The sequence below is a fragment of the Euleptes europaea genome, chromosome 7, assembly GCF_029931775.1.
Source record: "Euleptes europaea isolate rEulEur1 chromosome 7, rEulEur1.hap1, whole genome shotgun sequence".
Taxonomy (NCBI): domain Eukaryota; kingdom Metazoa; phylum Chordata; class Lepidosauria; order Squamata; family Sphaerodactylidae; genus Euleptes; species Euleptes europaea.
The window spans coordinates 66,160,094-66,176,019 of NC_079318.1; the positions used below are offsets into that span (position 1 = coordinate 66,160,094).

General features: G+C 39.6%; 1 protein-coding gene across 26 annotated transcripts in view; it reads right to left on the reverse strand.

The window, feature by feature from the left end:
• The window catches only part of NRXN1 (neurexin 1), a 1,090,355-nt gene that overhangs the window by 949,106 nt on the left and 125,323 nt on the right, over positions 1 to 15,926 (reverse strand). For 18 of the 26 annotated variants that reach the window (XM_056853799.1, XM_056853793.1, XM_056853798.1 and 15 more), the window contains exons 2-3: positions 15,043 to 15,060; positions 7,729 to 7,758 (exon numbers count right to left, since the gene is read on the reverse strand). The exons of 5 other annotated variants lie outside the window; for them this stretch is intronic. In XM_056853799.1, the coding sequence (XP_056709777.1) occupies positions 7,729 to 7,758; positions 15,043 to 15,060 (48 nt within the window). The remainder of the gene's footprint in view (positions 1 to 7,728; positions 7,759 to 15,042; positions 15,061 to 15,926) is intronic. 3 more of the 26 variants (XM_056853801.1, XM_056853807.1, XM_056853780.1) reach the window with 1 other exon arrangement.

A 15,926-nucleotide genomic window follows, 5' to 3' on the forward strand; every position in this document is an offset into this window, starting at 1 on the left:
TCCTATTGCTTCTAGGTGGCAAATAGGGGCAGGGGACGGTAATCAGAGACTGATTTGGCCAGGAGATTTCCAGTTGTTAAAATCTACAGTAGACTATTCAGACAACCATGGTTCTCTAGAGTCATCTGCTTTTTAAAAATTATATTTTTAGTTTACTTCACTATCAAAGGTTTATAATGCAATTAAGAAATCAAGTACTAAAAATACTTGAAACACCAGCTTTACTTCTACATAGCAACTGTGTGATAATAACCTCTAAATTCACTTTAAAAAACTCCACTAAAATACACCTCCCCCCCAAAAAAAACCCATCCTGTGCACTGTTTTTCTTCTAAATGCAAAAAATAACAAAAACAGCAAAATATTGGGATTGCTTATCCATCCCTAGATATGTAAAAGGACAGGTGGAAAATGGGAAAACAATCACAGAAAATGGGATCCCCCCCCCCATTTTTCCCCAGATACTTTTTTCAGCTTGTCTAGTGGAAAAATTAGAAATCTGGGCAAGAACTGAAAAAATATTTCAATGAAATATTTTCTCTTTTGGAATTAGTTTAAATGATTTTTACAATGAGGTTTTACTCACTCAAAGCATGCAGTATGAAGACTACTAGATAAAACTATTTACAACATTCACTGAAAGTAGTTCCAACTTTTAAACAATACATTTTCAAGGATGTATTTAAAGTTCAAATGTGACTAATTTGTCCTCAATTATATATTTGTGTGTGTTAAGTGCCGTCAAGTCGCTTCCGACTCATGGCGGAATTATATATACAAGAATGGTAATACATTATTAAAGCTTTCAGTGTTTTCAATGTTATTGCTTGCTCGATAGCCAAATACAACCCTACTGCGATTGTATAAGAATCTTTCTGTCCAAATAATACATTTGTTTTTATTTACTTTCCCCCAACTTTTATATTTTTCTACCTATCAGTTGACTAAAAACTAAGATAATTGAACTAAAGTAGCATAATGTGCAGAAGTTTGCATCTCTCTCTCCAAGGATATTCTCAATTTGTACATACTTACAGCCCATTCCTGACCTTCAAGGACAAAAGTCCTTAGGAGGCCAAAAAGGGACTGCGCCAACATTGGGCCCCCCGCACTGGCGCCTGGGCTACTTATGTGGCACAGAGTGGCCCCAATGCTGTCAGCGAGGCCCGGACACTGGTCTCCCGGTGCTGCCATGGCAGCACCACTCAGGGAGGCCGGATGGGCCTTCTGCCGGCATCCCATTGGTACAAAGGGCTGCGCATTTATACTGTTAAATGCCACAAATCAGCTAAATTTTACAATTTTATATTTTACAATATTAAATGGTGTATCTTATTAAGGTAATAAAATATGTTTAGGCTTGATAAAGTATTGCATTTAAAAAAAAATTCCTCAAATTGTCATTAAAAAAAACCTCTCTCCCACCCATTTCTTCAACATTTCTGGAAATGTTATATCTCTGCCTGTTCCATAACAGTTTTTAAATCCTTTAACAAAATAGCTTTAGCAAGAGTTTTTTTTTTTCAATGGTCTTAATGGGTGTACAGTAGGGTTGCCAGCTCTGAGTTGGGAAATACCTGGATATTTGGGGGGTGGAGCTTAAGAGTGTGGGGTTTGGGGAGGGACTTCTATGGGGTATATTGCCATAGAGTCCACTTTCCAAAGCAGCCATTTTCTCCAGGTGAACTGATCTTGGTCACCTCGAGCAGATGTAATCCCAGGAGATATCCAGCCACCACCTGAAGCTTAGCAACCTTAGTGTAGAGACACCCTGAAGAAATGGAGGAGAGAAGAATGATGTAATCCACTGTGGGTCCCCACTGGGGAGAAAGGCAGAGTATGAACCCGTAGGGTTTTCAAGGGAAAGACAGACAGACAGACAGACAAAGGGGAGAAATGCTTGTGAAGGTGTGTGGATTTGATTGTGTCCATATTTAGTTTTTTTTAAATCCAATTGGTATTTATTATATGATTTGCTTGTTATCCCACACAACTGTACAATTACCTATTGTAGTACAGACCACATTTTACAAGAATTTCTCAGAAGATACTAATAAGATGATGAACGTTTTATATGATGGCAAAATTGGTTGAATCTTAAATGCACACAGCAAATGTTTTTCAACCAATAGGTATTACATGCTGATAATACTAATGTATTTTAGAATATATGTATGCTGCTTTGTACAATAGCAGTTACTTCTATGTAAAGTGTTCTAAATTTTAACAAGTGATACTTCATTGATTTCAGAGGAAGAATATCACCAAAATGGCCAAGTGAGATGTTTGCTTGACTTAAAAACCACACAGTTCAGAACATGACAAAGACTAGGAAGTAATGGGAAGGGGGGGAGAGAGTCATAAGGTAAAGCGGCTAAAGGAAGATTGCAGAATAGGGCTAAACCAAAACGGGGAAATAGCAGCTTTTGCAAACATTTCCCCCCTCCTGAAACCCCCTCCTATGTTTGGTGGTTTTGCAATAGGATAGAGGAGAACGGGGAGGAAATGCACACCAGAAGCTTAGCCACACTCTTCTGGCACACATTCAGGAGCCATCCTGATCTCCAATACTTCACATTCAGAAAGAGGTACCACCCTGAAGAGAGCCTCTCTGCCGCGCCAATTAACTGCTGTTTTGGTGCCATTTCTTTTTCAAATTCTGCATCTCCTTCAGAACAATGACATCAGATTTGGCTCCGGGCCAACATCATCAGTGACAAAGAAAGCTAGCGAAGAGTGAAATCTCTTTTACTTTTCTCATATAAGTGAGCGGGTGGGGGAGGCTCTTCAATCTAAATTAACTTTGCTTGAACTCTGAGGTTATTGTTTTCATTGATGGACCACCTTCCTTACGGGCTATGGCATGACATCCCCATTTCCATGAAGGGAAGGTCAGCTGAAGAAAAAGAAGAACCCAAGAGCAACTAGGGATGAAGCAAAACCTTGCCATTTGTAGGGGGTGGGGGAAGGAGATAGTATTATTGGCAAGAAGGTGGAGAGGTCAGGGCTGAGGGCCAACTACTCAGTACAGTGGATGATATTGCTGCTGTGCCTGGAAGAATTGCATAAATTCTTCTTGCACCTGTGGCGGCTTTTACTGCCACTCCAGCATTCTGACAAAGCAACCTCAAGAGGGCAATGAGCACGGTTTATGGTTTTCAGTTGTAAGGGTGTGCTTTCCCCCCTAAGTACATTTTTAGCTGATTTTATTATATGATATGGGTTTTTTTTTATTATGAGTCACTTTGAGATCTTATTTTCAGGCTAGTCAAGCATGATATAAATATCAGAAAAAACAGAATAAGTAATGAGGACCAAGAGGTGGAAGTTAAGTTCACAGACTGCCTCAAACTAACCAGACAATTCCCTGGCTGCAAGCTTTTAGAATTCCAGACTTCCTGTTTGTTATTTTAAAAAACTGTAATAATCCACATGACTCCACAGTGGAAGACTGAGAAAAATTAAGTACAAGCATTAGCCCTCAGAAGAATGAGATCACTGAAGCCCAACTACAAATTCTCTTCCAATTTACCCTATCAGACAAGTGTCAATAGCAGCATAGTTCTCAAATATTCTACCATACTGTTATATATATATTAGGGCATATGTGAGAATATAATTGTGGCACTATAGCATAAGGTTCTCATTTCAAGTTTATATACCAGTGTACTATACACCGGTTCTATATATGCTGCAAAACGTTGGGTCTGATCCAGCCAGCTTTTTCACTCAGTCTTACATAATGCCCTTCGCTTCTACAGCCCCTGTCCCACATGGCTTTTGTCCATGCAGGTGTCATGATCCACTGCACAGCCTTCTGGGTTGCCAAAGGAAACCCCTCCTTCCCCTTCCACCAGTGGAAAAGCTGGTTGGATTCTCCAACCATAAACTGTGGTTGCAGAAGGTATCATGGATTTTATTTCTCCCATGCATGCTTTTAAGGACCATGGACATGTCTCAAATGACAATCTACATGTGTGAAAGTGCCATCAGAAGATTAATCACCCAAGAGAGTATTTCCATATTACCTGGCCAACACATACAATGCTTTTCAAAGAAGACAGTGCACCCATTTCACTGATTAGTGTTGACTAATCAGGGACAAGAGAGTAAGTGATTTATATCTATATGCATTTCTGAACCACACCTAACTTTTTTTTTTCCGGGTAGTGGCCTCATAGGAGGACGTTTCCAAGAAGAAAACAGAATTAGAGGTACAACAATGCCAAAATTTCAAGTACATGATAGTTCTCAAGCAATGTAAGGCAATGTTGGCTGACGGTAATTAAAAACCTTTCCACACTTGGATACAGAATGTACAGCTGAATAACTGAACAGAACCATACACATTGCACACTAACACTCTTGCCATTACTTCAGTTCAATTTCCTTCCATCCACAGTGGTAATTTGCATGCAATATTTACAGAATAAATTTTCAGTAATTCTCTGAAGCACACATTTCTCCTTTTAGTGATATCACATCAAAAGAATGTACATGAACGTAGGAGCAAGATGTCAGGAAAATAACCCAGTCAAACTGAAAATGACATAGTTGGGCTGTTTTAGCTGGATTGTGATTCATATCTTCATCTGACATGAAATGGAGCAATTCTCTTTTAACCTGACATTTCCTGTAAATACGGGTTTCAGATAATTAGTCCAACTAGACATCAGGACATTATCTTCCCCCCCCCCCCCTGCTTCCGTCAGAGAAAATTCATTATGCTTTCACAAGGCCTGTTGAATATGAGATGTGGGGGTCAACAGAGAAATGTTACAGCAAAAGTCTTGCATACAACATATTAATTTCCTTTTATGAATATATGGGTACAGTCCTGCCTAAATTAAGCCCATTTAAGTTTCATTGATTTCAGTGGTAGCACTTGCTCTATTCTGTTGAAATAAATTCTTAACTTGTGACTGAATGATTTTCAAATTATGTACAAAACATGGAATATGACACCAGAAATATAGCATTCAACCAGAAAAGGTAGTTTTTAAGGGATCAGGGAAACAAGTTTTACACATGCAAACTGTTGCTTTCTTCTTTATAAAGAAAAATAGTAATCATTCCTGCAACTGTGAAATTCAAGAACTCTTAAAACATTCCAGCCATATTATAAGCACTTTTTTGCAATCAATAAGTATAAAGTGATCATTTTAATTTGATATCACTCCATTTCAAGGCAGTAAAGAATCAACAGTGCCATGCTAAACAGAGTTACACACTTCTAAACCTGCAATCTTCGCTGGACTTAGACGGGGGGGGGGGTAACTCTGCTTAGGATGGAATTACTAACAACCTCAAAAGCTCTATAATGGCCTCTGTGGGGAAAAGGGAATATTGTTTAGATTTTACTGTAGAACATAATTCAGGTGAAGGAGAAGAGCTGCATGAGGAAGTTCATTCCCAACAGACTCCCATGACACCATGACAAGAATGAAACTGAACTTATTTGGAGCTCAAACTAATCCAGTGCCATTTAATATGAAGTGAGGAGCATTTGACAACCCCATGCTGACAATGGTAGCCAGAACAGACTGAAACTGCACACTCCGCCCCCCGGGTGGAGGGGACATAAACCCTAGTAATATCATACAACTTTACATAGTAAGCAAAAGATAAGGATTATAAACTGAACTGAATTTCATAAGGACATTAAGAATGTTTCATTTTCCGTTCAAATCAGTGGGACTTTTAAAAGTTCTTCACTCAGGCAAGATCACACCCTGTTTTTAAAAATTGCATTTATACTCTATTTTACTTTCAGACCTACACCAAATGATGCTGGGGAAGGATATCTGGTCTGATTTGTTCTCAAACCAAATGTTAACAAAATCACATGCTACCACTCAAACCAAAAGGAGGAATTAAACCACACTAACTTTTGTTCACAGCTGACTCTCCTATCTCTCTTTCTTCCATCCATTTTTGGGTACACACAAAGCTAACAACTTATGTGAGGGAAATTTCACATACAAAAGAGTTGCCGAGCTCCTGTAGCAGAAATCAGCTCCAGTCGTCCTCAGACTTACACGTCACCGCAGTTGGCTCTGGACCAAGTTTCTCGACTCTGTCAACTATACAGTGGCATCATCAAGCTCCGGGCTGTTTCCGACTGTTTCCATTTACATTTTGAATGGCACTGAGAATAGGATCTGTACCTTGGAAGGTGGCTTGATTTCAGCTTGTCTTCTCCATCTCCTGCCTCCGATCCTTCTTCCATGCTGCTCCCTTAATCCTGGAAGAGCGGCCCCACCTCCCTCCATCAAGGCATTCCCTCTCGACCACACAGTCTTTCTTTTAATCTGTTCATACATGTATTTTTCCCCTGTAAAGCCTTTTTGAGATCTTATCAGAAATTCACCTCTTCAAGCTGTCGGCTACTACCAGCTGACTGTCACCTACTCCCCTGTCCTTTCTGTTTGCCTTTATTCTACACATGAAATGTAGACCTATTGGAAAAGGAACATGCCACCTGTATGCTCAATACAGTGCACAGCAGAATGGTTGTGTGACAAATAATTAGATAAGAATAACAATTACAAATTTGTGGATACATTTCCTTTTAAAAAATTGAGAAGAGTACCTTTTACATTGGAAGCCAGATTTTGAGTGGGAGAATTTTTTGAGGTTCCTCCCCTCCTTTACCGTGATTTCCATGTAGCATTTTACTACAGAAATATACCTACCTCCCATCACCACAGTGCGTCAACACTAAATACATACATTTGAATCACTCAGACACACTTTAAAGTATATAGATGGCATTCGAAAGAAAGGGGAAAAGAAAGAAGCAAGAAAGTCATGTAATACCTTTACTTTTACCTATGGATTTGATGAAATGGTTCCATGAAGAAAGCATCGCCAGACAAAAAAAGAGAGAACAAAGAAGAGAAACAACAGGTAAGAGTCGTGTGTGTGTAAATGTAAATGCTGTCACACCCGAAACATGAAAAGAGACAAAACATGAAATAAGTGTTTGAAGACAAATGGAAATGCCATGATTGTTGCATTTTAAGAATTGTTCATTTCCCAATTACCACATACATGCAGAAGAACATGAAGTAACCCATGCTTCATTTGTAAATGAGTGACACGGAAGGGACATGGACATTGACCAAGGGGGAGGGGGGTTCCACGGGGTGTGTATGTGGGGGAAACGCCACTTATTTCATCACGTTGCAGAAGTGTATTCTTAACATTCCAGAAGCCAGGAGCGGATGCTTTCCACGTCTCCAAATAGCCATGCATTAATACAAAGCAGGATTTTTTTTTTTGCTAGGTACAAACTCAAGCCTCTTCTTTTACAATCTATCTGGGGAGAATGATTATCACGGTGTGATTAACACAGGGACAGATTCAGTAAGACTCTTAGCTCTTTCGCCCTTGTTGTATTTTTTAAACAGTTATTGTATTGCAAGTAGGATAGGGAGATAGTTGAAAAGGAGAAGAACAAAAGATTGAGGGAGCAACTTAAATAAACAGGAGATACAGATAAAGAGAGCTATTGATCTAGTTAATACACACACACACGTATACACGACAACAACGACAACAAAAGAAAGATGTGGCTAAAATCATGTGCTGATTTGCAGCCCAGGGCAGCTCACAAGCATTTGGCCATCATTTGCTGTGATGGATTTCGAAGCAGCTACAGAAATAAAATATATATATATTAAAAAAAACAATGAAAGCAGAGTGGAAAAGGAGCAGAACCCATACCTTGGTCGCCCATCATCAGGTGCGCCAGACCTTAAAGGGAAACAAGAGCACAGTCAGCAATGAACAAGGGTGCATGGGAAGGTGGTATCGTTACAGTGACAAAAATAGTGTTTGGTCTTGGTGCTTCGTTACAGGCATCTGTCTCCTGTGAGATGTTTGCAGTACAGAGGAAAATTAAAAGAGCATTTTTCAACCACTGGTTGGAATGCTTGGGGCTGGGGCGGGAGTAGGGCGAAAGAGAAAACGTGCTGCTGTTCTAACACAGAGTAACGCTGCACTGTACAGTTCCTTTTCTAGGCACTGAAGTTGGGCTGAGGACAAAAATAATACGAAAATGATTTCAAATTCAATAAACTCCTGGAATGTTCCATCTTATCTCTTAAGCACTTTCGTTTCACTAGAAGGACTCCTCGTCCTGTAAAATTAATTTTTTTCCCCATTCCAAACCTGGGATCATGTCAACCTGAAGAATGGGCTGGGTCTGATCTTTTTCCCCTCGTTGAAAATGAGCATTTCAAATAATTAAATAAAAGAATTCTTTTGTCACATTGAAATGATAATGCAAGGGATGTCTCCTTGTTTGTGTGAAACGCATGAACAGCGTAAGAGCATGTTCCTGAACAGGCAAATGGTTAATCATCCAGTGGACAGAAGAAAATAGCACTGATCATAATTCAAAACTCCTCTTCGGTAGCAAAGTGTTTTCTCCAATTTAAAATGGATTCCAATCTTAAGAATACTGAGTCTAAAATCAATTTTTTAACGAATGTGCTTTTTTTTTCAGATAGAGGTTTGCATTTTAATCATGCAATCTATCCAAAGCAAATTCTTCAGAGCTGTATTTTTTATTTTAGCCAAATGACAGCAAAAATAAAAAAGATGCATTTTGCACAAAAACAAATTGGAGATTTTTCATATTTATTTCCCCTGGACAAGAAGTTCAAATTTTATATTTAGCTCCATAAATAGAACATTTTGGGATTTTTTTAACAACTTTCCCAGTATGGCAATCATTTAGAGAAAAGCAGCTTCAGTATATTTAAAAAAAAATTCTGAAGGTATGGTAAAATCTCCATATGGGGTTTTATTAGTTAAGTTCCTGTTCACACAAAGAAGGTGTGCAATAGAATATGCTGGTTTTTACTGGAAGGTAAGTTTCCTAAAGAATAACCTGAGATCTCTAATTCACGAAGAAAGTTAGCCGCACACATAAGACATATAACAAGTGATTCTGGGACGGGGGAAAGCAATTTCAAAAGCAGATAGTTTACATTCCATGCATTAATCATAGTGTTATTAATCATTTGGAGTAATACAGTTTTAAACAACATGGGAAATTTTCATTTTAGAAAGTATCATATACATCATAGGTGATTTTAATATTTATTATTCTGACAGCAAACCAGTATTTCTGTAAATCCTGATTCTTCATTATAAAATGAACAGCAACATCTTGCATTAGACCATAGAGCATACAAGACAGAACCATCACTACAGCAGAGTGCACAACTCATGGGTTCATCCAAATGTCATGGGGACTGCAGGAGACAAAAAAATTCAGGACATCTTCACTTTGATCTATTTGTGGCAGACCAAAAAGCGGGGGGGGGGGGGAATTGCATGAGAAATGTCCTGCGATAAAGGCATTCACAAATGTATTGGGTTGTCAATACATAGCACTGAAGATACCACGGCTTTGAAAAGTAACAACTTCAAACTTCTTTCCTATGATGACTTACAACTAACATTAGGTCATCTGTATACTGGCCGAATGTTCTACATTCTCAGTGTTAGAGCAACATGGCAGGGCCCTTCTGTATCTGATAACATCACTAATTTTGGTTTTCCACATTCAAACGATATATTCTCCTGAGACAGAAATGAAAAGTATGGCCTACCAAATCCTGTCTCACAACTCTTTTTAATTTTGCAAGGCAAATATTCTTTCAATTGTTTTAAGTCCACCTTGTATCAGTTCCTTAGGTGAAAATCTCTTTTTTGCTTATTTATTGCTTGTCAGACTGACAGTACTACGTTTAGCTTATGTTTTACTGAATTAGGGATTGTTGTATGGGATACCCAAAAGTAAAAGCTTAAGAAATGTTATGATACTTAATATTAGTTTGTGGATTTTAAATTTAAAATGTCTACAGGGAGCCAAGAGTCATAAATCATTAATGCAGTAAAGAAAATTATTAGCCTAAGAATCATTTATAGAATTTTTTAAATGCTAAGAGTTGTATTAGTTGCACACATGAACCTTCTCTTTAAGGAAAACACTATGCACCCTGGGAATAATGTTCTTTCCTCCCTTTTTGTAACCCCAAGAAGTCTTTTTTGAGCTGTGTGATGAGAGAGAGAAAATAATGGGTGCAGAATGGGTCAAGAGAACAAAGAGGAGAACAGTTTGCTTGGGATCCAAATCTTACCCCCATCCCTATCCCACATGTCAACAGAAAGTGTTTTCTTCACGTGAATGTGAGGGGAGGTATCATCTTCTGGCAGCAGCCCCTCACACTTCAAGGGATGCAACTTGAAGGCCTCCAGACCTTTAGAGAAGCTTTTCAGGTAGTTCGGGGGAGCATGCTACCCAAAAGGAGGAGTTTAAAAGCCACTGTACATGAGTGGAACACTGCTTGCGGTACTTAGATTCCAGCCTTAACAAACTGCTATTTTCACTATATGCAAAACACAAGTCAATGTATGTTTTGGATTTCAGAAAAAAAAAAAAACAAGAAAATAAGCCTGCAGGACTGCACTTAGTCTTGTAAACAAGGTTCAACTATCACTGTCATTACTGCTATGATTATTACCTTCCCAGTGGGTGAAATTAGCATCTAAATATATGGTCATGAGCACTCAAATATCGGAATAATCTCTGTGTGGAATCTATCCAAGAAGAGCATTCCTATCCAAGCACCATCCAATAGGTATTGGCACACATTGTTTCCTGCACATTCTGCTGGTGTGGTAAAAATGACTGCAATCCAGCACACAGCAAGGTGCATACAATTGCTTTTAATTTCAATGGAATTTGTGCATGCCAAAACGTGTGCAGATTTACAGCCTAAATTGCTCCATCTTCTTCTCTTTATGTTTCTAGATCGAGGCATATCAATCCCACAAAATGTACAGACACTTCAACAATGTACGTTTTTTTTAAATCGAGACAGCTGGTTAATTAAATGTTTCTACCCACATCAGCTCGAAGCTAGATGTTCTCATTGGGCCAAACTCTAAATAAGGAAATTTAGGAAACATCTGGATTAAATCTAGGCATCTTGTTGAAGAGAGCAATTAAGTTCTGTTCAGGGTGCACACTACCTGCTACACTGGGAGAAACAGGGGAGAATGCAAAAAAAGGAAAAACAATTCCTGTAACAGAAATTGTTCCTGAAACAGAAAAGAGAAAATTTGCATATGACAAGAATAATATGCTATGGTAGAACTCTCTGGCAACATCATTCCTGATTGTGCAGACTACACTCAGAGTACTGACCTCTACTATTCCCTCAACATGTGCACACCCAACGGAAACATGGAGCGCATCAGCGCAAGATGAAACTTGGTGCACTGTCAGAACTAGAGATATGCATTTGGGTACTACTAGTCCAAAAATATGCCTGAAAAATATCCTATGGGTATTTTTCAGATATATTCAGGTATCCAGGTGATAGTCAGAATTTTTCAGGATACAGGTAAATTTGTCCAATTTTTTTTTTGAAATATTTGGGAGTATCCAGGAACATCGGGGGCAGTGTTTTAAGGCTCACAGGACTGTTTTTCATCAATTTGACTGTGGGTATGTATGTCGTTGTATTCTTGCGAGGTCTTAGTACTGGCTTGCCAGGTTGCTTTGGTTTGGATTGTGTGGTTTGACACTGGTTCTCTTGGCCTTGCAACAGTGCCCCTTGCTTAAATTAGTTTGCTTTGATTTTTCTGGTTTGACATTGGCTTGGATACTCTGGTTTGACTTTGCTGTGCTTACAACAGGGCCCCTAGATTTGATTCCAGTAGCACCTTAGAGATCAACAGGATTGGGGGGAGGGTATAATCTTTTGAGAGTTAAAGCTCTCATCATCAGATCTGCAGACCAGCATGGCTACCCTCTGAAACTTCCTTAGTTAAGTCACTTTGGCCTGTATTATCTGGTTTGACATTGGCTTAGATTGTCTACATTGACACTGGTTGTGTTAGGCTTGCTATATTGGCCTGTGGTTCTGCTGGGATTCTCTCATTCTGCATTGGTTCTGTTGGACTTGTGGGTTTTGTTTCCATTGGGAGGCTTTTGGCTGGTGGTTGCCTTGCTTGCTGTTATGTGTTTGGCTATTTTTTACCCTGGAGAAAACATGGAATTCCCACCCCAGGAAACAATGGAGGATGGCTGGGGCACCTTCTTCAGGGGCCTATAGAATTGGACCTGTTTTTCCAATCTATGTGAAATGTGGGGTTCTTTAGTGGACAGGCATCACCAACTCTGCTGCAACTTTGATGTAATTTGCTTGAAAAACAGCCACTGAAGATCCCCAGAATGATTCCTCATAGGGATTTTTTTTTTGCTTTTTGCTTTCAAGTCACAGATGACTTATGGCAACCCAGCAGGGTTTTCAAGGCAAGAGTCATTCAGAGATGGCTTGCCATTGCCTGCCTTCGGGTTATGACCCTGGTATTCCTTGGAGGTCTCCCATCCAAATATTTGCCAGGGTTGACCCTGCTTAGCTTCTGAGATCTGACGAGATCAGGCTAGCCTGGGCTAACCAGGTTAGGGCATAGAGAATAACAGACTTGAATACTATCCTGGAAAAAAAAAACCTGAATTCAGATAACAAATCAGTATTTGGGGCCCAAATAGCTCTGAATACCAATTATTATGCCCTCCTCAAAATCCAGACCCCCAAAATACCAAATTGTTCTGCAGTGCACACCCTTAGTCAGAACTGTACTACATCAATCAGATTCCTAAAGGACACATTTTGCAGACGCACCTTATATAGGCGTATACAATTTGTGACTCTTTAAGATCATGCAGCTTAATATCTATGTATTGCATCCAGGTAGGTGTCTGAATGCACACAGCCCATCTCCATTCTGCAGCCCCACAATGGCATGGGAAACAGTAGCACAGCAAACTCCTAATGGGCTGGCATGCACGGCTGATGGGCTGTCTTCTGCTTTGTAGGTCTTGGTCAGTTGTACTAGCCTCCTTTAAGTTGTATTTGCCTTGTCCAGATGAGCAATTGACCAAAAAGAGCTCATTAGGATGAGCCCTAAGTAGTGTAATTAGAAATCTAAGGAAGGACTTTCACATACTAATCTGCAAGTACGACCCTTTAGTATGAGCACCTCATCTGCCAGTGCCAGCTTACGTCTCTGTCTCTCTCTCTTTTGTAACTAAGGTTAATTTGGTTAAGGAAATGCTTGCTCTAACGAAAATTTTTTATCTCCTGTTAATTAAAGCGGACCTGCAAAGTATAGTTAAGGCACAGTGACACAGGCCAGCTGAAGATCTGACTCACAGGGCCCTTTCAGATTAGCTGGGTTGAACTCTCAGAAGATATTTCATTTCTTTAAATCCTTGCTTATCATGGCTTCCTCCATATTATATAACCTCTGGGTAGCTGCTAAAAAACAGTCAAATCTTACAGCCTATCGGGCATATTTGGTGGCCCATCAAAGGACACAAATCAATTCCTGGATTTGCTACCTGTCTAGGACTGCAAAATTAGATGGGTGGGTGCGAGGCATTTTCCAAACACCTGTAAGGTTTTGTTTAACTGTGACTAAGTTGATGGGTCACAAGGAAGATGGATCTAATCTAAAAAGGATAATCAGATTCTCATAAATATCACAGCCAGCAGCTGAGACACGATCATATTGTGCTTTCAAGAATATGGTGCAAATATCTACACATGGCCGGACAAATTATACCAACCAGCGTAGTTTCTAACACTCTGGCTAAATAAGTTTACACATTTAAGTTTTCTATGGTTTTGACTGCTTTCTTAAGGGCATTTATACACTTCTTCTGTCATGTCAGTAAAGGAATACAGAGCTACACAAGGGAGTTTTCCAGTCAAACTTTGGGGGGGGGGTCAATATAACGGTTTCTCAGACAGTAATACAAAAATGAACAGGTATCATATTAAAAGAAACAAGCTGATGGTACTTCTAATAACTGATAAATGATAACATTTAGCAAAGTTGTTTGGGACTAGAAAGAATGTTTCTCTGTGTCAACTAGTTCAACAGCTAGCCAATGAATGGCCCCTCTTGAAATCTGGGGGTGTGGGGTGGGTACTGATTTTCAAATTCAACCAGGATAGATTTCACTACCATTGCCCTTCATATGGGACTGTCAGAAGAATCAACTTCTTTCTATACCTGGCTAGTGATGCAATAAAAGACTCCCAACCACAATATTACAATGAAACCTCACTGACAAAGGCCAGCCAGCTAGCATAGAGAACCCAATGCAAGGTTTTTAAATCTTTTTTGTTCATTTACAATAAAGAGCAAAATTCTGGAGACACAAACATTGGCAACAGTCCAAAAAGTCCTTAGAAGAGCTATACTTGCTTAGCAGGACATCTAACTCCCCTCCCCAACACCAGCCCCTCCACATGCTACAAATGACACTTGACCGCAAGCCTGCAGGTAAGCCTTGCTTTTTAAATCAATTTAAGGCCTAATGCAAAACTAAGTAAATAATGCTACAGCACCGGCTGCTTTTTAAATTCAGGGAAGCTCCCAAAGGTAGACTGCAATATACAGAACAGTCATAACTTTAAAAAACACTCCATTGTGGACACTGTACGAGCCCTTTTACATGCCTACAGGGACTTCTTGAATTGTGCCAAAGTTTGTGACTGTGATACAGTACTCTTTATGGGACCTGAAACAATTTTTAAAAGGTAACTCATTAGCTAATTTGTCAAATGCCAAAAGTTCAAAGCCAGGAGATGGGTCAGGACACCCAATTCAAGATTATAAAATGCACATGAAATGGGGGGGGGGGTGTCTTTTATTTCTCTTTCCACATCAGAGCATTTAGAGCTATTAATTCAATAATGTTTCCTTCTAACCAGAATATTTCTTCATTTTTCCAAGTGAAACCAAGAGATTCCCCTCATTTCTACAGCATATTAAGACACAGCCAACACGCTAGAACCTTGACATTCCCAGGAGGAAAGAAGAACATTAACTTACCGTATAATGGTTCACCATTATAAACACTAAGCAGGAGGCAAAACACTAAACAGAAGGGGCAAGAGGGGTAAGAAAAGAGCTTAGGAAAATAAGGTAGAAAGCACCCACCTTCCACATAGTTGTCTTCTGAAAGCACGTAACAAGGAGGGAGAGAAAAGGAAAAAAAAAACATTCATTAAGCAGCATGCAGACTGGAACTTGCCTTTGCATGTGAGTAGCATGCAAGGCACCAAACACCACATGCAAGTAATCCACCGCTACCATCCAAAGGGGGGGAGGAGGACTGAAAGCACAGGGAAGCAGTGTTTCTTCCATGAAAATAAACCCCCGATTCTACACGCAATATGGAAAAAAAGGGGATCAGTTCTCAAGTGAAAGGGGATTTGCTTGTTAAATGGGACTGTATTATTTAGGATTCATCCATTACAAGTTTGGGGGTTAATCAGTTATTTCAAATGGTGCCATGATGTCTAGTGATTAATTTCTAAAAGGAAAGCAAAGGCGGAGATAGAGAGAAAAAGGTACTGGGATTCAAGTGTGCCAAGTATGCACTCTCTTGACAGAATTCCTATGCACCAAGTCTCTGATAGGTAGGAATTGTCTGTGGCTACTCAATAGCAAAGAAAAAGTACTCTGGGCAGGCTCAGATGTCCTCTTAATAATTGCTTATTAATAAATGCTTCACATATTCCAGGGCTAAGTTCTGGCAATGAAACAGAGATGCATTAAAAAAAAAATGTAAAAGCTCTAGGCCTTTTATAGCAGCTAGATATTTAACCGACAGAGACTATTCTAAGAAGAATTGGTTTTTATATGCCGACTTTCTCCACCACTTAAGGAATAATCAAACCGGCTTACATTCACCTTCCCTTCCCCTCCCCACAACAGACACCCTGTGAGGTAGGTGGGGCTGAGAGAGCTAGCCCAAGGTCACCCAGCTGGCGTCATGTGTACCGGTTTTCTCCACTCCAGGACAAGCTTCCTCTACTAAG